Source organism: Typopeltis vanoorti, chromosome 6, assembly GCF_054136105.1.
Source record: "Typopeltis vanoorti isolate ZY-2024b chromosome 6, IOZ_Tvanoo_1.0, whole genome shotgun sequence".
NCBI lineage: Eukaryota > Metazoa > Arthropoda > Arachnida > Uropygi > Thelyphonidae > Typopeltis > Typopeltis vanoorti.
In genome coordinates, this window is record NC_143554.1 from 32499410 (window position 1) to 32522770 (window position 23361).

At 35.3% G+C, this 23361-nt stretch overlaps 1 protein-coding gene and 1 pseudogene across 4 annotated transcripts in view; both read right to left on the reverse strand.

Annotated features, from left to right (window-relative positions):
* unc-104 (kinesin family member unc-104) overlaps positions 1–23361 on the reverse strand; it is a 942286-nt gene that overhangs the window by 830489 nt on the left and 88436 nt on the right. For 3 of the 4 annotated variants that reach the window (XM_090394094.1, XM_090394092.1, XM_090394095.1), the window contains exon 3: positions 7535–7664. In XM_090394094.1, coding sequence (XP_090250220.1) covers positions 7535–7634 — 100 coding nt within the window. In that variant the 5' untranslated portion in view covers positions 7635–7664. Of the gene's footprint in view, positions 1–7534; positions 7668–23361 lie in introns of all 4 variants that reach the window. The other variant, XM_090394093.1, reaches the window with a different exon arrangement.
* The window catches only part of LOC150105363 (innexin inx2-like), a 117150-nt pseudogene continuing 110656 nt past the window's right edge, over positions 16868–23361 (reverse strand).

The following is a 23361-nucleotide window of genomic DNA, read 5'->3' on the forward strand; positions in this document are numbered from 1 at the left end:
GATGTTAATGTCAGCTCTTTGCTTTATGCGGATGATGTTATACTTCTAAATAAATCCGCTACAAGTCTGCAAGATTCTCTGACTAAATTGAATAGCTGTTGTAATAGATATGGTATGAAGGTCAGCAATAAAAAGACAAAGACAATGAAAATAGGCAGAATCATTGAAAATGTCAACTGTGTTGTGAATGGAGAACCTGTGGAACAAGTAAAACATTTCGGCTACTTAGGCACGATTTTTACTGAAGATGGTAAATTAAATATAGAAATAGACAACAGAATCAGCAAAGCTGGTATGATGGGAAGTCAAATGAGTAAATTCATATGGAATAAAAAAGAAATTAGTCGGAACACTAAATTAGCTGTATACAAGACAGTGTTCAAACCAGTTTTAACTTATGGATCTGAGAGCTGGGTCAGAAGTTAAACACTTGACCAAAGACTAGAGACCGCAGATATGAGAGTCCTGAGAAAGATTAGAGGCGTGAACAGATGGCATCAATGGCAATATCATATTAAAAATGAGGATATTAGGAAAGAACTTGACATTGTCAGCATCCAGGAATGCGTTAGCAGAGCTAATCTCAGGTGGTATGGTCACTTAAATAGAATGGGAGAGGAAAGATTAGCAAAACAAGTGTTCTCTGTGAGGTTGACAGGAAAACGACCCAGAGGAAGACCAAGATATAAGTGGATTGATACGGTACAAAGTGCCTTAGACGATAGAAATATAAGATCTGATAATGTTGGAGTCTTGACAAGTAACAGACTGATTTGGAGGAAAATTGTAGATAGGAAGTTAGTAATGATGTAATTTTTTCATGTAGTACTGTCATATCCTGTACACCCCTTGAGGGTACATGGCAGGAATATGATGATGATGATGATGAATAAAAATTGTTGATGAGAAATTTAGAGAAGGATCAAAATTTCACTTTGAAAAAAAAAGTTGAGAAGTTGAAAGTTTTTTCGCTTGGTTATACTATAAATTAAAATTAATTAAATTAAATTAAAATTAACTTAATTTTAATTTTTTTCTAATTTAACTTAAATTAGAATTAAATTTAATCCAAGAATATAATCAAATTATATTCTTGGATTAAAAGATTAAGCCAAGAATATAATTTCTTGGCTTCTTTAATTTTAAATTAATTAATTTTTTTCTAATTTAACTTAAATTAGAATTAAATTAATTAATTTAAAATTAAAGAAGCCAAGAAATTATATTCTTGGTTTAATCTTTTAATCCAAGTGTAAGCAAAAAAAGTTTGCACGTGAAGTAACTTCACAACTGGGCTGCTTGTATATAGAGGCTAATGACTTCACAACAATGCAAGGCACGTAACCTTACAGACATGTATAATGCTACGCATTATAGGAGGAAGTTATATTATACATGTCCATAAGGATATGTGCCTTGCATTATGGGATACTAAGGCAATCAATGTGAAGTCATTAGCCTCTCTATATAAGTAGCCCAGTCATAAAGTTAATTCACATGCAAAATTTGTTTACTTACACTTGGATAAAAGATGAAGCCAAGAATATAATTTTTTGGTATCTTTAATTTATTGTACACGGTTGAAAAATAATGAGTATACAGGGATATAAGTTTTGTAGATATGAAAAAGGCGTATGACAAGATACCAAAAAAAAAGTTGTTTGATACACTACAATTATGTAAACTTCATTACATCAAGCAGCACACTGTCTCTAAGTTCTAAGTCAGCAGTTAGAATTGCAGAAAGTACACAAAAATGGTTTGATAAAAAATCAGGTTTGAGACAACTAAGCACACTATCTCCACTCTCATTTATCATCACTATAGTTTGCATTATGAAGGAAAGCATCATTAGACTTACTATTACACTTGGAGATATTCAACTCTGCTTATTACTTTATGCAGATGTTAGTCTACTAAATAAATTCAGCACAAGGCTACAGGATTCCATAACTAAACTGAGTAACTGCTGTAGCAAATTAATATGAAAAACACCAGTAAAGAGACAGACTATGAAAATAGGCAGGAAAACACCGAAAACATCAACCACATCCTGAATGGAGAACCTATAGATTCCTCCATACCACAATTGGAAGACAATGGGATATTGCACCCTTCAAATGAAAAGGATCTGAGTTTGATTCACACTGTGATGAAAGGATCTTTATATTGAAATTTTTATAACTGAAGCCAATCTCATAAAGAATAAGCAGCATTTTTTTCTCCCAGATACTCAATTTTTTTAATCCCACTTCATACCAATTTGGCTATCAGGTAAATTGGTCCAATACACGTGCAATTTACAGACAAAAAAATAGCATCAGTGGTGGCAAATGGCACACGTGTGTGTGTGCGTGTAACTGAAGTAGTCGATAGCAGTGTTGTGCATTGAAATTTAAGCAGTATACAGACAATGATTAGAAGATGGTGGAAGAAATTGGAATCTCTGCTGTGAGGCTGAAAAATCATGGCTCAAGCCCCTTGGGCTCAAATGAAGTAATTAGCTTTTAATTTTTCAGGAAATGACAACATATACTAGAATATTAATTAAAAACTTTATTCAATACCTTCCTATATTTTGGCAATGTTACATCCATCTTCAGGGATCACAAAACATTGATATGTGCATGCAGGCACTAAAACTAAGCAAATGAAGCTGAAAAAAGGCAACTGAAGTCTGTCCTAGAGTCCTAAAGGTGCCCCCTGGCAGGCTAAATTGGGTTGTCTATGGCTATTGAGCTGATATTCTTAGAATTCAAGCTTCCCAAATTTGTGACAGTCTCATGCACCTAAATTGTTGAGGTTTGGGAAGTTTTCTAGAGCCAAGGCTGATTCAAGGAATAATCTTTTATACTTATACTTGCTGCGGTGTAACAAAGTGGCTTTCTTCCAGCGTATTCTGTGGTGGGTGTCCAATACAGCCACTCAGCAAATCCTGAGTGTCTGTATTGGTGAAACCGAATGTATTCCTTGTGTTTGGATATCATGATATTGGCTGTCCTGCCTGTTTGGCCAAAGTATGACAGTTTGCAACTGCAAGGGAACTGGTATACTCCAGGTAGGTCTAGGGAAGTGGCTGGTCTTTGGTAAAGTAGATAAGAAATGACAATTTCTTATGGGGTTTGTAACTAGTTGCGATGTCATATTTTCTTTGGATTTTTGTTAGCTTTTGATATGTACCCCAGACATAAGGAATGGTGATAGACTTAGAGTAATCTTATTATGAAGGGGGGGGATTATGGTTAACTGCTTTTAGTATTTGGGGGGGGGGGGGTTGTAGCCATTGGATAAGAAGGTGTTAAGGATATGGTTAAGTTCAGTAGTTGGGGAACTGTTATCTGAACTGATTAATTTTACCCTGTTATATAGGGTTTTTATAATCCCATGTTGTTGGGAGGGGGGACTGCTGGTGAATGTATAGGTTTTCTGTAAAGAGAGAAAGTTAGGGATCCATCAGGCTGGCATGTAATCAGTGCCTAGGAAAGAGAGACTGTTATTGTTTTCCTTTTACAAGGTAAACTGGATCCTTGGGTGTTGATTATTTAAGTGTTGAGAAATTGTGGAGTGTATCCAGGCCATGTGGCCAAATAGCAAACACATCATCCTTGTAGTGTAGACGAACAGTGGGTTTATGTGGGGCAGAATTTTAGGTTTTTTCTTCAAAGGTATCCATAAAGAAGTTGGCCAGGGGTGGCGAGAATGGAGAACCCATGGCTGTCCTCTTTATCCGTTTGTAGAATTTTTCTTGCCAAATGAAATAACCCAAATTCATGGTGAAATGAAATAGGGTTGAGATAGCAGGAGGAAATTTGGCTTGGATAAGGTCTAAGGTATTTTTGAGTAGAACATTAGTGAATAAGGAGAAGACATCAAAACTGACATTATGTCGATGTGTAGTGAGAGATTTTCTATGCTGACTTTAAAGTGGTCTAAAATTTTTTATGTGTGCAGGTGTGTTGTCAGTATATTGTACGAGCACGTTAGCTAAATGCTTGGCTAATTTGTATGTGGGAGAATCAAGGCCTGTCAGGCAATGATAGGATACAAACCAGTTAGTGAAAGAATAATGGTTGCAAGATTCAGTGCCCAACCGTTTAATATCATGTCCCTGTAAAATCTCTCAATGTTTTCATCTGCACTCTTTGTAGTGGGCGCATATATTTGAATGGTCATGTTATTAAACGGTTGAGCACTGAATCTTGCAACTAAATTGAGTAGGTGCTGAAGCAGGATATACTCATCATTGGAGGAGATACAAAGATTGGGAAAAATAACACAGGATGGGAAAAGGTTATGGAAAAATTTGGATATGGAGAAAGAAATGAACATGGAGAGATGCTTCTGGAATGTGCCACAGATAACAATCTGATGATTTGCAATACCAAATTCCAACAAAAAGATTGCTGTAAATGGACATGCCGCTCCTTTGATGGCAAACACAGGAATATGATTGACCTTGATATTAATAGACCAGAAGGAGCTGATATTGATTCGGACCACAGCTTAGCGATTGTGAATATAAGACTAAAACTGAAACATAAGTACAAAGGAAAGTTCCAAAAAGCTAGAGACATCTCAAAACTAAATGAAGACAAGCTAAGAACAGCATATCAGAACATAGTGGAAACTAAGCTTAAGACCCCAAGTGAAAAACAAAATATAAATACAAGAATGCCGGCGAAGGTTGGTCGATTGGTAGAGCCTCTGCTACTAATGGCTCAGTTAAGTAAGTTTGAGCGCGGTTAGTAGTTGGAAGGGGGCCAATTGTTCGATGCTGTCGGCACACTCTCCCTCGATGAGTCTTTGGACTCCCTGGAGGTGTCAAAATAATAAAAATAATAATAATAATAATAATAATTGGTCATAAAGATATCAGCTTTGAAACGAAAATCAGAATCGTGAAAGCAATGGTATGGATGTGAAAGTTGGACCCTGAGAAAGAGTGAAAGAAGGAAGATAGATGCATTTGAATTATGGGTATGGAGACTTTGGACTGCAAAGCAAATCAATAAATCAGTGATAGACAGAATAAAGCCAGATTGCTCCCTCAAAGCTATGATCATCAAGCAAAAATGATCATACTTTGAAGATATTATGCGAGCAAATGACAGTTTGGAGAAGAGGATGATGCTTGCTAAAGTTGATGGAAGCAGGAGAAGAGGAAGACCAAGAATTAGATGGGTGGATGGAGTTAAAGAAGCAACTGGAATGTGACTGGAAATTCTGAAAGATATGGCCAGGGACAGATCTGAATGGAGAACGTATATTCATAGAATCACCAGGAGTCGAAAATGACTCGATGGAACATAACAACAACAATATATTGGTCAAGAAAAGATACAGAAACCAAATAAACAATTGCAAAAGCTATCCAGGTGCTGACATCAGTAGTGACCATAACCTTGTCTTAATGAAAACAGAACTAAAACATAGGAAACAAATCAAAAGAGACAAACCAATAAGATGGAACCTTGAAAAATTAAAAAATGAAGAAGTAAAGAGAAGATACCAAGAGGCAACTGATCATAATATTCCTGATAACATAAATAGTCAGTAATACTGAAAACCAATGGAATATGATTAAAGATTCTATTATAAAGACATCAAATAAATTGACAAATATAGAAAAAGAAAACATTGGATAACAGATGAAATACTTGGTCTTATAGATAAAAGAAAAAAATAAATAAAAATACTGTTAAAGAAGAAGATGTGGCCAAATACAAATATCTTAAAAATCAAATTTACAAGAAATTGTAGACAAGCCAAAAAAAAGAATATCTGGAAGAACAATGTAGTAACATAGATGAATTATTTAAAAAATAAAACACAGAGCCTATAAAGAAATTAATGGAAAATTATTCATAGAATCTGATGATATATTAATGGAATGAAAGAAATACCTTGAAAATCTCTATAATGGTGATAAACTACATGTCGATATTAACATAGAAAATAAAAATGAAGATAATCTAGAATCCTCAATAATGCGAGAAGAATTTGATAAAGCACTATCAGAAATGAGTAGGAGAAAAAGTCCAGGTGTACACAATATTCCTATAGAACTACTACAAAATTTAGGTGACGAGACAAAAACCTTACTCTATCAATTAATAGCTCAAATCTAAGATAGAGGAGAAATACTAAAGGAGTTTATGAAATCAACTATAATACCAATACCAAAAAAAATAAATAAATAAATAAATAAATAATGCTAATAAATGCAGCCAATTTAGAACAATAGCTTTAATCCCACATGTCAGCAAAATTCTGCTAAAAATTGTTCAAAATAGAATTTATTCAAAAATAGTGTCAACTAGATGAAGGCCAATTTGGAATCAGAAACAATAAAAGAACAGGAGAGGCAATATTCTGTTCATGAATAATAACCGAAGAATAGGCCTTGGTAAAAATACTTACATTTGCTTCCTTGATTTCGAGAAAGCGTTTGATAAAGCAAACCAGCAAATACTCCTAAATTGCCTAACTGATATCGTATAGACTTGAGGGATAGAAAAATAATTTATCAAATATATAAAAATCAAAATGGACAGATTAAAATCAATGATAAGGAGTGGAGTAACACAAGGATGTGTACTTTCACCAGTTTTATTTAATTTATATATTGAAAATGCCATTCAGGAAACTAAAGATAGCAGCATAAAGATAAATGGTGAACAAGTTGTGTTTGGGATTTGCCAATGACATAGCTCTTGTAGCAGAAAACAGAACATTAAAAACAATACTAGAATTATTAAACAATAACCTCGTAAAATATAAAATGAAAATCAACACACATACGACTAAAATCTTTGTTACAGGATTAAAATTTATCAACATAGAGCATATTAGACATCAATGGGGAAACAAATAGAACAGTTGTGAATGATTGGAATGCCTTGCCTGAGAATGTGGTGTCTGCAAAGAGTTTGAATGTGTTTAAAACACAGTATGATGTGTGATAAAAGGACCTCCCGGATGAGTCTTTGACTCCATGAGGTCTTAGGGTGGTAATAATAATAATATATCAGTGAATCAATGTGTCACATATATATCAAAAAATAATCACCATACCATGGGATTTCAACAGCTTCTTAGCCCTTTAAGCAACAAAGCAACATATATCACCATGTGTTTGCATTCCAAAACCGGTGATCAAAGTTTAGCAACTGTAGTAAAGCCATAAATTTATGTTGGCTTGAGTTCCAGCAGAGAGGCACTGCAATCACTTAACCTACCCAGTTTTTTTTCATATATTTATATGCCATAGAAGGTGAGATATATATTTTTAAATTACCACTCAAAGGATTAAATGAAATGGAAACAACTTTGCTTTATATTTACAATAGACTTTTAATGGATTTATTTCCGTTGCTTTCTATTAATAGTGCTGAAATGACAATGCTGAATGAGTCATCTTAGTAATAGTTTTTAGCAAATCACTAAAATAATTTAAAATTAATGGTTTTCATAGTTATCAAATTATATACTATGCTGTAATATAGATGCAAAACATTTTTAAGCAATTACTTACATGTTGTATTTCCTCCCATAGAGATGACACATTTACAATCTCTAGAAATTTCTCTGTTATTGAACGGCCTTACTCTAACTGCTACTTTAACGGACGTCATTTTTGATGCAGGAACACAGAAAGCCTCAAACTACTTGAATCAAAACAATACATTATCTTATTAAAATCTACATTCAAATATTTTATTGTTACACAATGAAAACTGAAACAGCCAAAACTAACAAAAAGGTATCAAAGAAGCACAACATATAACAAACAAAACTAAAACATATGTTGTAAAAGTAGCTCCTCACAACAGTTAAGATATATCAACACTAATCCAGTCATTTTACTATACATTCTACAGAATATTAGTACTATATACTGCTATGTCGCCCTGTTGGAAAAGTTATCTGCTTCTACAGCGCATGACCACCATAAGAAAAAGAAGAGAACACTACCAACGTACTTTTAACAAAAGGAACAGTATGGATCTGTTATGCAACACTTGAATGCTGATACAATTGGCTTGCCTACAACAAACTTCTAGGTGGAAAACTAACAGTTCGTTACAGTTTGCTGTAGTGAATTTTCTTTTTTAAATAGTATTGTGAGACCTTTGGTGGGAATTTTTGGTAGTCTATTAGAGTGAGTAAATTTTTTTATAGTGAGAGGTGACTATATATATGCCAATGACAATACATACCAATTGGTATTTATCAGATGTAACTATAAAATCTTTTTAGAGAACAAGCTAGTTTCAAAATGAATTTTGAGATGCTAATTCAAACAGCAGACAATCCCTGACTGGTTCATCTAGCCAAAAAATAAGGACTTTCAATTTAGCCAACAAATTTATAATGCAGAATTATAATGTTACTTTAAACCAGTCATAATGTTAGTGTTGCCACAGGGCTAAATGGTTTATCGTGGCAGTAGATTTAGATTTATAAACCTAATCCACAAACGTATCAACAGTAGGTGTAACATTATCAGAAATGTCACTATTAGATGTGGCATCTATCACAACTTTCAGAATAAACATCACCTTAGTTCATAATATGAAAAATATCAAATCACGAGAATACTATGAAATACAGAAAAATTACAACGCACTGATATTCATTATTCATGCTGTGGTGAATGGATGGACCATCCTTTTATCAACTCATCAACTGAATCCTATTCAGAACTCCAACAAGAAGCTTTATGGTTTCTAGTGCATGTTCTCATTCTAACCTTCCAGGCACTAATGCCTAGAATGTCATAATTTTAAATGTAAATTAGTAAAAGGGAGGATCATACATACATACCCATTATTAATCTACATCAAGTAAGCAAAGGATTACTTTTTGGTGTTTGCAAAGATGAATTTTAAAATCCTTGAAATATCAAAGAGCTGGCAAAATTATAAACTATAATATATAAACCATGTAAAGAACCTAGTACACATACCCATACTACCACATTCTTACACAACTTCCAAAGTGTGACCCCCCTACTCCCCTATGTATTGAAAAATTTCTTTCAATACATAGGGGAGTAGGGCCCTATGTATTGAAAGAAATTTACAAAATTTACATAATTGGAAATTGAGCCATTTCCAATTATATAAATTTTTTTAGTTCAATTCAAACATCAAGAAAAACTTTTAGTTCATTACGAAGTTCAAATAAATGAGTAAGGCCTTTTCCACAAAAAAAGCCAACAAACATTGGTATGGAAAAGTTGTGTATGATTACTTCCCATTTCTTTTGCAAAGTTTAGAGAAAAGTCTGGCATTTAGAGGATAGCCTTTATAATTTATGATTTGTACAGCTTCATCTAGAACTTTTCTTAGGTCTGTAAACATCATATGTGTAGCCAAAGCCTCCCTGTGTATGAAGCAGTGTGTCAACTTTGCATCTGGTGCAACAGCTTGAATCCTTGAAACAAGTTCTTTTTCAGATCCGACCATGGATTTTGCTCTCCGTGCTTATTCCACCACTTTTCCAATCAAGCTTGTTTTGATGCATAAATGTATTTATATTGTTGAATATTTCTTCTCCTGTTGTACGCTCTGGAAAGGGTTGGCAAAATAAAATGTCATCATGAAGTTTTTGATTTTTTTCGTACCTAATGAACACTAGAAGATTTGCAAAATTTGTAATGTCGGTGGATTCATCAACCTGCAATGCATATTAAGCTTCTAAAGCCTTCATATATTTTCACCTCCTGACACGATCGACATAATTTTTTTTAGATTCTTTTAAATTTTTTAGTTTATGTTGAAAAAATTCTACAGGTTTGTCCTTATAATGATTATGTTTCGATTCAAAATGGCAATTTAAATTAGATGGTTTCGTGCTTCGTTTTTTAAAGTTTCACCACAAATGACAGATAATAGAATAGGTTCCTCTTCATTTCCCATCCATGAAAATCCACATTTCAAGTAATTAATATCATACTTACGAAGTTTTTTCATCCTTTTCCTACTTGGTTCTTTAGAGATGTCAGATGACACACCATTATCAATTTCATTTGATGATTTCATTTAAATTTGAAAGCTAAAAAAAATTACCATATTTACTTGAATATAACTCTCACTTTTTTTCCCAAAATTAAAGCTAAAAAATCGTGGTGTGATGAGATATATACAGGGATTTTTGGAAACTAAAGTTTTCAGGAAAAAAAAAAAAATTAAAATGGGTATGACTTACCATGAAGCTCCTATTTGCTATCGCTACTTCCAGCCTCGAGAGCAGTTTCCTTGTGTGCATCGTCAAAGTCATCTAGCCAAATAGTGTCATCTTCTTTTCCATTATTTCAAGCAAAAAATCACTACTAATTTATAAGACTTGAGATACGTAATGAACAATCCTTTACAAATGACTAATGAGATGTGAAAGCAGAGCACGAAACAGTAACGGTAGGCCAGTAGAGATAGAGCAGCTATGAAGACGTGCATATGATTGGTGCAGTATTAACAAAAGATTGACGATCCAAAGACAAAAGGAAGCCAACAGTTGAGCAGTTGAGGTGAAATGCTAATTCTCTTCAACCGAATTCCATAATATCTGAAATACATTCACTATATATTTCTTAGTTTTAATCCTTTCTTTTAGTCTTTCTTATTAGTCAAGTTTTGGTGTCTCTGCTCTCTTAACAAATGTCCCAATCAATGACACAATCCTTCTTTTACAGAACAAATTCCCTCCAGATATCACGGTGCTCTTTGTGCATGTTTTACGTTCTGATTATTTTGTATGGCAAAATGCTTTCTATCTACAAAAAAGAAGGCTGTGCCTTCTTTTTATAGATAGATGTGGTTATGAGAGAACATGGGTTCTTTAAAGAACCCATGGTCTCATAACCACAAAAATTCTCGTTTTTTAAGTATTTTATGACCAAATATGTATAATTTAATTAATTTGTAATTTTTTTTTCTCATTAGACGTCATCCCAGTAGAATAACTGGTGATCAAATCTTTGTTTCTTTAGCTTATTGTGTGTAATGTAACTCAGCTTGTCCTGTATATTTGTATATACTCCAGATGATGATTTTAATATGAAGATCGAATAGTCGGGAAATTAAAAGAGTTATTTATGGCACAGTTGTAAAGTCCATAATTTCTAAAATGAATTCTTAGTTTCAACATGTTCAGGACGGGGTGGTGTCAAGCAAAACCAAATGTTGCCGGTGCAACATATGGTTTTACTGGAGTCTATACAGCAGTTTCTATGTGTGTGTGTGGGGGGGGGGGGGCATGTGATTCATTAGTTAGTGCCGTTTTTATCCCAGTTGTCTCTAATTGCACTATTTGGTGAGAAATATATTACACAGCCTGCAAATGTCTCTATACCTTATTCAGTGACATAATAAAACTACTTGTTTTTCTTGTCAGCAGTATAGTGGCTGTTGGGGAGGGCGTATTGTTTACTGCAGGGTGCGAGTTACTATCACCACTATGTTACCATCGGGGCAATGGTAATATTTACTTATATATATATTTAAAATAATTATATTTAGTTTATAATTATAAATTATATTTATTTTTAGTCAGGACAATGATGCATAGCTGAAAATTGCCACATACCCCCTGAAGATCCCCATATACCCCCCCCCCCAGGGGTACGAGTACCACACTTTGAGAAACATTGCATTAACATATCACAATTTCTACACACCTCACTCTCTCGCTTCTTTTATTTAATCTCTCATAAAAAACACACACATACCACATTTGCCCAAGCATACCTATTACATTCCCAGCAACAAACCTGGTAAAATCCACACCACTCAACACACTTGACTTTGGTGCCATACATCTGGATGACCTTGTTCTTGCTGCCATTGTTACTCTAAAAATGTGCTTCAAATTGATTAACTTTAAAATGCAAACACACCACACTCAATCACAACAAAACAAGACTAAAATTAATCGCATGCTTATTAAAATTACATTAAAGTTATAATATATCGTTACCAATTAATATCGAAACTTATCTTTTTTATTTTCAGACCATATGTCACAGGAGACTGAACTGTTTGCCCTCTAATGGCAGTTTAGTAACTTATAAGTTTCTATCATATCCCCTCTCCTCTGCCTGTCATCTAAACTCTGCAACCCGCACACCTTCAATCTAGCCTAATAGGCAACATTCCACGGATCTATCATGAGCTTGGTCACTTGTCTCTGAATCCTCTCCACCATCTCCCGATTCCCCCTACAAACACAGGTGAAGAAATCTGTGCATAATTGTCAACATGTGGCTAAATCATACCCTTATAAAGAGGGATAATAGCCTCCCTATCTTTACTTGTCAATGTTCTTCAATATCCAAGTAATGCTATGAGCTATTCTGCCATTTCTTGCAATATGTCCTCTGAATGTCAAATCTCTATCCACCATCACCCCCCCCCCATGATTTAAAGGCATTTTTAAGTTTGCTGTAACAATAGCCTAAATAGGCTTGGATGATTATTGAAGTAAATTATTAATTAATTAATATTAATTTAATTCATACATTTCAAATTTTATCAAACTAAGTCTATATTCAGCGACAGCAACTTTCTCTTTGTTTATTAATTTCCCTAGTCACTTAGCCTGACATTTGCTTATTTCGAGGCACATTATACAGTCATCAAAATAATTATATTTCATTCTGACATATTTCTAAAAAATATTGTCAATTAGTAATAAGGTTTACTGACATCTAAAAATATAATATTTCACTAACAAAAGAATTAGTGACTGAACTATAGAAATTTGAATTAACTCATTTGCAGAAAGTAAATAAAAATCTTACTGCTGCTTTGAAAATTGATTCTTTTGAGACATTATTATTATTAACACCAGAACCTCCCTGGAGTCTAAAGACTCATTGCAGGAGGCAAACACTGTTACACATAAAGCTCATCAAACTGTGCTTTAAACTCATTCAATGTGTCTGAATTCACCACAGTCAGGAAAAGCATTCCATTGACCATCCACTCTCCATGCAAAAAAACCTACTCCTTATGCTCCTGCTCATATACCCTCCTTACATAAAGGTATGTCCCCTTGTTCTACTCCTTTCTCCCATTCTATGAAAAAGTTCTTCCACTTAACCTGGTAACAACCCTTTACCAACTTAAATATCTCAATCATATCCCCTCTATTGCTCCTATTCACAAGGCTTTCCAAACCGCATCCCCTCAATCTTTCCTCATATCCCAAAGACAAGTTATGACCTTAGTCTTCTCTGGACCATTTCCAAAATATCCTCATCACCACGAAAGCCGGTGGACCAATCTGTGCACAATAATCCATATGAGGCCTGATCAAGGCCTTATACAATGGAACCAGAACCTCTTAATTTCTACAAGTTAAGGTCTTCTGCAACATTACTATAATCTCATGTGATGTCTTCACAACTTGGGTAATGTGACCTCTAAATATCAGATCCTTGTCCACACCACTCTAAGGTCTCTTATCTCCTCAACTTCATCCATATAAACTTCCCATATAAATTGGATATTACTAATAGGCTGCATCTCAGTTGGAGATTCTGTAACTTTTTTTTACAAAAAAAAAATATTTAATTGACATTTTTGAAGGTAATAATTAAAACATAGCTATGTGAATAAAAACGATTATGGCAAAAATATTGATATCAAATGATTAAATGGTGTATATAAAAATCAAAATATCATTTGTCAAAATAAAAACAAAAAAAAAACAAACTATGTCTCCTCCCTATTCACGAATGTCCCACTCAAAGATACCTTAGATATCAAATCAGATGATAGGCAAAAAGAATGAATATCGAATAGAGGCAAACATGCCATAAACAAATTGGAGAATAAATCAAGGAACACAATACCTGCTTCTACATGACTGATGTAAGAGCAAATAAGCAAATAATGCAATTATGAGAATACAAAATAAAGTGGTATCTCAACTTATGAACCGCTCGACATACGAACTTTTTTCATATCCCATTTTGACTTCTAGATACAAACCGTGATGCTTTTCAAATGAACTAAAGCCTGTTTTACAAGTACAGCACCAGCATATGTGTATGCATGTTTAGCTGAGTGCACGATGAACCGTCTCTAGTGTAACGATTGTTGTTACTATGTCATATTTATCTGAAATACGATAAATGCTGTATGTATTTGCTTTTTTTGTGTATCTATTTCAGTATTTGTGTAAATAAATAATGCACTTCGTGAAGATTTTATAAGTGCATGTTTTATTGTAGCTTCACGTTTATTTTCTGAATAATCTACCAGTTTAGCATCATTTCACTGATCAGCATATTATTTTCAACATGGGGCCAAAGAAAACTAAGAAAGAAGAGAAGAAGAAAATCACAATAGAAATTAAGAAAGAGATTGTGGAAAAATATGAGAAAGGAGTCCTGCAAAGTGATTTCTGTAAGCAGTATGACTTGTTCAAATCCACCATAGCTACAAGTGTCGTGAAAGCAGATTTTTATAAGGAACTGGATGTAGCCAAAGATCGTGTCATCTCGAAGAAATAAAGTTATGGAAGCTATGAAAAGGTATCTACAAGAAATGATCTACCTGAGAAAGTTCTTATAATGGACAATGCTCCAGCACATCCACCACAGTTGGAAGAAGATGTGGATGAACAGTTTAATTTCATCAATGGAAACTACTACTCATCTGGATTAATGATATGCAACTGAAAGGAGATAGTGTATCTCAAAACATGATTTGTTTACAAGCCCAAACTATTTACAAAGATCTTTCGCAGAACTTGCCATCCACTAGTAGTAACAAAGACATCGGCGAAGAGTTTAAAGATAGCAAAGGATGGTTTGAGAAATTCAAGAATAGAACCAGTATCCATAGTGTTGTTAGACATGGAGAGGGTGCTAGTGCTAACAAAAAAGCTGCTGAAAGGTTCGTGAAGGAATTTCAGAAACTGATGGAATCAGAAGGTTACAGACCAGAACAAGTTTTCGACTATGATGAAACTAAGCTTTTCTGGAAGAAAATGCCTAAGAGAACGTCTTCATCACTAAGGAGGAAATGGCACTGCCAGGACACAAGCCTACGAAAGACAGACTAACTTTGCTTTTTTTGTGCCAATGCCAGTGGTGACCTGAAGATAAAACCTCTGTTGGTTTTACCACTCTGAAAATCCTAGTCTTTAAAAAGAAGAAAGTTAACAGGCACAAACTCAGCATTATGTGGAGAGGTAGCAGCAGAGCCTGGGTAACCAGGCAATTCTTCTGTGAGTGGATGACAGAGTTCTTTGCTCCCACAGTGAAATGGTATCTACAAGAAAGGGTCTACCTGAGAAAGTTCTTATGATGGACAATGCTCCAGCACATCCACTACAGTTGGAAGAAGATTTGGATGAACAGTTTAATTTCATCAAAATTAAGTTCTTGCTTCCTAATACCACACCACTCCTACAACCAATGGATCAATATGTTATTTCCAACTTCAGAAAGCTTTATATCAAAGCTCTTTTTCAAAGATGTTTCGAAGTTATCACCGACACAGAATTTACCCTCAGGGAATTCTGGAAGAATCACTTCAATATTCTTCATTGTTTGCGTCTTATTAGTCAGGCATGGGAAGATGTTTCTGTGAGAACTCTAAAATCAGCCTGGAAAAAGTTATGGCCTGACTGTGTCTGAGGAACTGCACTGAAAGGACCTGAAAGTGAAATTGACATTGTAGATACAGTTGTCTCCTTAGGCAAGACCATGCATTTGGAAGTTGAAGCAGAAGTACAGGTGCTGGCAGAGGATCACAAAGTTGAGCTGACTACTGAAGAGCTACAGGAGTTAAGAAGAGAGAGGAAAACGAAAGGGATGAGGAGGAAAAGCAAATGTCTTCAGAGGACGAAGAAGATAGCAACAAAAAAAGGGAGCAATTCCAACAAGTGATGTAAAAAAAATCTGCAGTAGTGGGGTGAATTGCAAGAATTGGTTAACAAGTGGCATCCAAATCAAGGTGTCGTTACTAAAGCCACCAATATCTTTAATGACAATGTCATTAATCACTTTAGAAGGGTGTTAAGGAAACGACAGATTCAGTCAACATTGGATAGGTTTTTTAAATCTCTCTCACCTAAGAGACAAAAAGAAGCAACTGATGACAACAAATCGAAAACTCCTGAATCACAAAACCAGCCACAATAAAATTTATTTTTTTTTAACAATTTAATGGAAGATGATTTTCATACTTATCATGTAAAACCAAAGATTTCATAAATAAAAATTATGTAATGGTACACAAAATGCATATTTATAGTGTAAAAATGCTCCTCCTCACTCCTCCATTTTTCTTTGCATTTTCTTCATTTATTTCAGAATATTTTTTTTTTTTTGGGGGGGATTTTTTTTTTAAATTTTTGAATCTGGGAACGGATTAATTGATTTCCCATAAGATATAATGGAAAATTGAGTTTCGAGATACATACTTTGAGATACGAACCACAGTCAGGAATGAATTAAGTTCCTAAGTCGAGGTACCACTGTAATTATATCTACAAAGCATGATGCTTGCTTAAACCTGAAATAGCACTTGCTCAAGTGGTCCTGTACTGATTTTACTATTGTCAGCATTATAAAAAAAACCGGGTGCTTTAAGATTGTAAAATGATACTGTAAATTCATACATCATTTTAAAACTACATGCTATTTGATTTAATTATAAAAATTAAAAACATATGCATTAAATCAATTACCGAACATACAGCATTAGGACGGAAAGAAACCATGATTATGATTGAAATCAAGGCATATCTCTGGTTTTTTTTTTTCCAAGGCCAGAGCAAGATCACTGACATCAAGAAATATATATTTCCCAATATATATTTCTTGATGACAAAATCCAAGTTATCTGCATCAGCAAGTCTGGCTTGAGACCAAATGGGATTGAGGCCAGAAAAGCACAACTAGATGGTAGACTAAGAACATACCTCTGAGAAATGCGAGGAGAACAAACCAGAATTACAAAGACAAAGAACTTTTCATTGATGATGATGTTAGGAAGAACACACATGGCATTGTGATGCTGGACATCTCCAGATGACCCATATCAGTGGAAGCGATCATAATGAGCAGTCCCACTTGGTGAACTGGAGAACTTTAGATCCATAAGTGGAGAATTTCCCCCAAAGAAATTTGTTAATGAGGTACATTTATCTGATGACATTGGCAAAGTTCAACACCTCACAGAAGAACTCCATTCTATATAAACCATGGTAAAAAATGTTAGCAAGCCAATAATCCACCAGCACTGGTCTAGCTTCTACTTTCTTTTCTTTACACAAGATGGGAGAATTGAGACCTAAGAGCAAAGTTCTCACTCTTCCTCCTTCCCACATCTTCCAGAAATACCTTAGAATGTAGACAAGGCTTCCTCCATAGCTCAGTCAGTATGGTCGAAGCCCTTTTGTTGGAAAAACCTGGGGTCAATTTCATCCATGACGTGAGGAAAAGAGACTTATCTGGTCTCTTTTGACTAAAGATGAGTTAGCCAGTCTCATATGGAGGAGGGAGTTTTTCACCCTGAAACTCAGGTTTTTCATCATCCAGAACAAGCAAACCAGCCCCATGAACACACATAATTTACAGTCATGAATACTTACGACAATATGTGGAAGAGATAGGGTCCCTACCACATTGTGCCCGTAGTTAACCACAAGTCACTTCATGGTAGTCAACCTTCTAGATAGGAGATGGCACTTGAATGGAAATGGAGTAGACAAGGATGACTTGCAAGAACAAACCAAAACATACCCACTGATGGTATGCATGATATACTACCTGTTGTCCAGGGACAAACTTTTCAATGATTGGATGAGGTACTTCTGATACAACTTTCTTGTACCAAACACTTTCAACACTTAAGGTAGAATATATCCAACAGAACGTATCCAAGAGATCGTTTCGAATATCATCTCGTGAGACGCAGTCAATGGGGTCTCCAATAGGCTGTCATGACATCACCGGAATACTAAAAGCAATGAGGATGATGACGGTAGCCTTTTAGTGCAGTCTAAACATGTTGTTGCCAACAAAGCACATTGTTATCAACAGTAACCACATCTATCTTCAGGAGAATGTGTAAAGAACCGAACACTTTATCCACGATGACTGCAACTCAACCAGGAACAAATAGTGAGGCTAATTTAATTCATGGTTTATAATTTAAATTATGGACATGTATAACTCATGTATAATTTAACTGAAGGTGAAAGTTTTAAATTTTGCAAGCTCCTGATCAATCACTTTTAAAAACTTTAAGTTTTAATTAACAATCATAGTTCATTCTAGGAAGTGAAAAATTAGAGATCCCCCCACCCTACACTTTTTAAAAGACACAAAAAAATCTCCTGGCCTTGATGCCATTCCTCAAACTGTCCTGAAGGTCTGTGCACCAGAACTGACTCCTATCCTATGCTGCCTGTATATACTCTCTTACCCCACTGGTATATATCCCAAAGCCTGGAAATTGGCCTATATTCAACCCATTCCTAAGAAGGATGACAAATCACTGCCATCTAACTACTGCCTTATCTCACTCACCTCGGTCCTATCTAAGATGATGGAGGAAAACCATCAATTCTCAACTCCTACACTACCGTGAAAGCACTCAGCTATTAAGCGACCACCAGTATGGATTCTGTTGCTGCCGATCAACAGATCTATTCTCATATATCACCCATTTTCTGGACAAATGCCATGGAGAAATTTGGCAAATCTCAAGTGGTTGCACTTGATATCTCCAAAGCTTTTAACTGGGTCTTGGCACAAAGACTTACTAACTTCATCATTTGGACTGTCTCGGGCCTTCTGAGACAGCTTCCAAAAAGTTGGATTGCCAGCTTTCTTTCTGGATGCACACTATGTGTGATGGTAGACGGTTCCCTATCCTCTCACCATCCAACTAATGCTGGTGTTCCACAAGGTTCTGTTCTTTCATCAGCCCTCTTCCTTCTGTGTATCAATGACCTACTTCAGTTGACCTCCAATCCAATACCCAGTTTTGCAGAATACAGCACATTGCACTCCTCTCTTTCATTTGTAAAACCCAGTTATATCTTATTTCTTATAACAAAGAACCATTTCCCCCACCCCCAGTATTATTTTTGATAACACTCAAATTTCCAGACAAGATGAGAAATCTCATCTTGTCTGGAAATCTCTCATCTTCTTGGAATTACCCTGACATCAGTCCTCTCCTGGCATAAACACATCACAACCATTGCATCCTCAGCTTCCAAAAAAAACTAGGATTTCGACGTTAATTCACCTCTAAACAGCTGTTAACCTTATACAAGTCACAAATCCACCCAGCTATCGAATACTGCTCTCACATTTGGAGTGGGGCACCTAAAAGCTCCCTGAAAATGTTTGACTCAATACAGAGGAGAGCAATCAGGTTGATAAATGACCTAATCTCTTACCAACTCACTCTCCTCACTTTCACACAGATGTTTGGTCTCTACAATTTGTGTATTCTACAAATATTTCCATGGCAAATGTTCATCCAAAATAGCATCAATAATCCCCCCCACTCAGTACTAAGCCCATCAAAACACATACAGTTGCTGCCCAACATCCTTTCACAGTACACCTAGAACCCACAGAACAAGTTTCTTTTCCCTCCTACTTCATCCCTGCTACTGTTGTACTGTGGAACAGTCTTTTCCCTGATGTACTTCTCAAGGAATACAATATACAGACATTTAAATCAAATGTAAACAAGTTTCTCCTTTCCCAACCCACTACCCATATACAGCACTAACATACTATAGTTGATCAACCAAACTCTCGTGTATGGGTCCAACATATAAAAAAAATTTTTTTTTTTGATCACATCAACGACCGTTGATTTTGGATGCTCCAGTTGAGTGGCAATGGCACGTATGGACAACATGCTACCAATGTGACAGCCCAAGATGACACCTCTCTCAAAGTCAATGAGTTCACATCATGTTGCCATGACACCTGTATTCAGCTGCTATGACGAAATGCTGCTTCCTACTATCTGTACACCAGTTTTTATGTTATTAACAAAGCTAGAATGTATCATAACCTCAAATAACAGGGGGTGTCTGGACAATTATTGGTAGACAGTATACGTGTCATAACAAACACAACAAATCAGGGAAAACATCACCTTATCATATGCCACTTCATACAAAGGCTTGTTGTTTGCACTATAGGTACTTTATTGTTTTTATTTTAGTTTATATTATGATGTATTAAAATTTGTCTTAAAATATTGAAAGAGTAAGTTTCTGCCGGCCATAAATAATGAAAATGCTGGAAGTTTTACAATTTATGTGAAAATTCAAAGTTTGCATAATGTAAAGTATGCAAACAAAATATCTTTGTGACACAGGAAACGGAAGCATACATCTATGAATAATCATGTAAACACACAACTACACAGATGAATTTGAAGAACAAAACGAAACAGCGATATCAAACCACAACGGCATAACAAGTAAGCTGTAAGAATCAAAAATATATCCACCAAAACAAATAACCTAAAAAAGAAAGAAAACAGGCTGAAGATGGCAAACAACCAAAAATCATTTGTATTACACTATGGCTGAAATGATTGCATTGAATAACAGGCTATACTCAATTGTTCAAAAAAATAAATAAAAATTCAAAAGAGGACGAAGAGAATTTCTAAGGATAATGAATAAACTAATTCCACAGTACAATTTCTAAGAGAAATTTTCTTTGAGCATCCTACCAATATATTCAGCAAAAGAAATATTTATTAAAAAAAAAAAAAAAAAACAGATATGGGCTTTTCCCAAAATCCAAAAAATTTCTTTTCCTACATCATGCCAGACTGGTTGGCCAAGTGGTTAGCATATACACTCTCCAGCCAATAGGCTGGGGGGGGGGGGAGGTTTCGAATCCTCCTATGGACCTCACGATCATCTATGAAGACACCAGTGTGGTGGACAGTAGATGCCATTGTTGTAGATGATGCAGTTTGATGTAGTTGGTGGATTGAGTGGCGAAGACAGAGCGTTGTAGAGTAGGTGCCCTCCCTTGATGAGTCTTTGGACTCCTTGGAAATGTCACGTAATAATCATAATTCATCACAAATTAATTTTTTTAATAAATCCAAAATCATTCTCTATATTTCACAATTTAAAATTTTAAAAATGTATTTCCTCAAATAACAAAATAAAAATAATATTTTGAATTTTTAAACATTATTTCTATTTGAGGAAAGAAGTGCAATATTTGTTCTAATTTTTATGCTGTAATGATTTTTATTTTAAATAAATGTTTCATATAAAATTTAATGACAGTATTATATTGACATAGAGAATATTATGAATGTTATGGATCCAACCATATTTCATAGCCATATGTAGAAATAGTTCTGAAAAATTTCCAGAGAGCATATGTGAACATAACCTTTGGTATGAGTTGTCTTGGATAGCACTATTTAAAGGACATGAACTCTACACAGAAGCCCGATATATTTGCCTTTTATTAGTGCATTGATAAGTAGGTTTCATTCCCTGGCATGAGCTGTTCATTCTCATCATACAGACACACAGAAACCTTAAAAAGAGCAATAACCTCTTTTAAATTTAAATCATCAACCATTATCAAACCAGAGTTGGATGAAGGTCTTTCTAAGATTTCTCCACTTGGTTTTGTTCTGGGCTGCTTGTTGCCATTCCATGCCAGTATTTCCTGATTTCATTTCTCTAGGTCTTTTACAGTCTCTGGGGCTCCACTTTATTTCTGTAGTCCATCATTCCAAGTCAAAGTTTCCGATCCATAGGTAAGAACTGGTAGGATGCACTGGTTAAACACCTTGCTCTTTAGACATAAGGGTAGGGTGCTCCTGAAGATATTATGGTTTTTACCAAATGCACTACATATAAGTTTCACAAGTCTATTTCTCCCTTGATTTGCCACCATCTGTAATCTTTTGACCTAGGCTGATGTAGTTGTATCTAAATCACCATCAATCATTCTCAATCCACAGCTGGATGAAGGTCTTTCTAAGATTTCTCTGCTTGGTTTTGTCCTGGACTGCTTGTTGCCATGCCACTCCAATGTTTCCATTTTCATTTGTTTACATTTTCCAGCATTACATACAAAAGGTTTCCAAAAAGTAAGGTAACACCTTTTCTTTTCTTAATAATGGTGAAATGGAATGAGATAAAACACAGTGGACAGATTAACACGTGAATAATGTTCAAAAAAACATTACCCATTGCAGTGCGGTGCTACTGTCACCTCACAGTTAATTCTTTTTGCAAGATGGTAACTACAATGCAAGTGTGGTCCAAAACAGGTGTACATGAAATTATTTGTGTTTTGCAAGCAAAAGGGGATTCACCAAGTCACATTCACTGTGAACTGGTTGCAGCATATGACAAAAAGGTGGTGTCAAAGCACCAGGTATGTTTTTTGGTGCAATGAATTTAAAGCAGGCCATAATGACAATAAAGACTGACATCGTGGGCAAGCCTTCATTGAACATGACAGAAGACAACATTTCACACATTAAGGGAATCATTCTTGAAGACCAGCAAGTGAAACTGTGAAATTGCACAAGTGGTGAACTAAGCCTACTGTTTACAAAATTGTTCACAATGTCCTTGAATTTTGAAAAGGTGTGCTCCTGCTGGGTGCCCCAACAATTGTCAGAGCACAAGGCAACACACATGGGGATGTGCCTAGAGGATCTGTTGTGATTCAACAACAAAGGTGAGGATTTTCTCACTTGCCTAGCCACAGGACTAAATGAGGGTTAATCACTTTACCACAAAGAGCAAACAAGACTCCATGATCTGGAAACATCCACAGTCTCCTGTGTGCAAAAAAAATCAAACTATTCCCACTGTCCAAAAAGTCATGGCCACAGTGTTCTGGGATTGCCAAGGTGTTCTGTTGGTGGACTTCTTGCCAAAGGGAGGAAAAACCAATGAAGGCTTTACTGTGCAATGGTGAACAAAATGAAAGCCATTATTCGATGCAGACAACCAGGACTCCAGACAATCAGCATGATTTTGGTGCATGACAATGCTACTCCACACACTGTGCAATCCACCCGTGAGTGGTTGTACTGTAATAGTTGGGAAAGTTTGCCACATCCCCCCCCCCTACAGCTGAGACTTTGCATCTTCAGACGTCCATTTGTTTGACCCCCCCCCCACTCAAGAAACACTTTTCCAGAAAGCATTTCACTATGGATGAGGAAGTTCAGGAGATGTGAAGTTGGTTACTGAGTGTAGGCACAGACTTCTTCAGTATTGGTATTGATGAATTGATCCATTGTTGGAAAAAGTGCATCGATAAATTTGGAGACTGTTGAGAAATAATACATGTTCATGTAT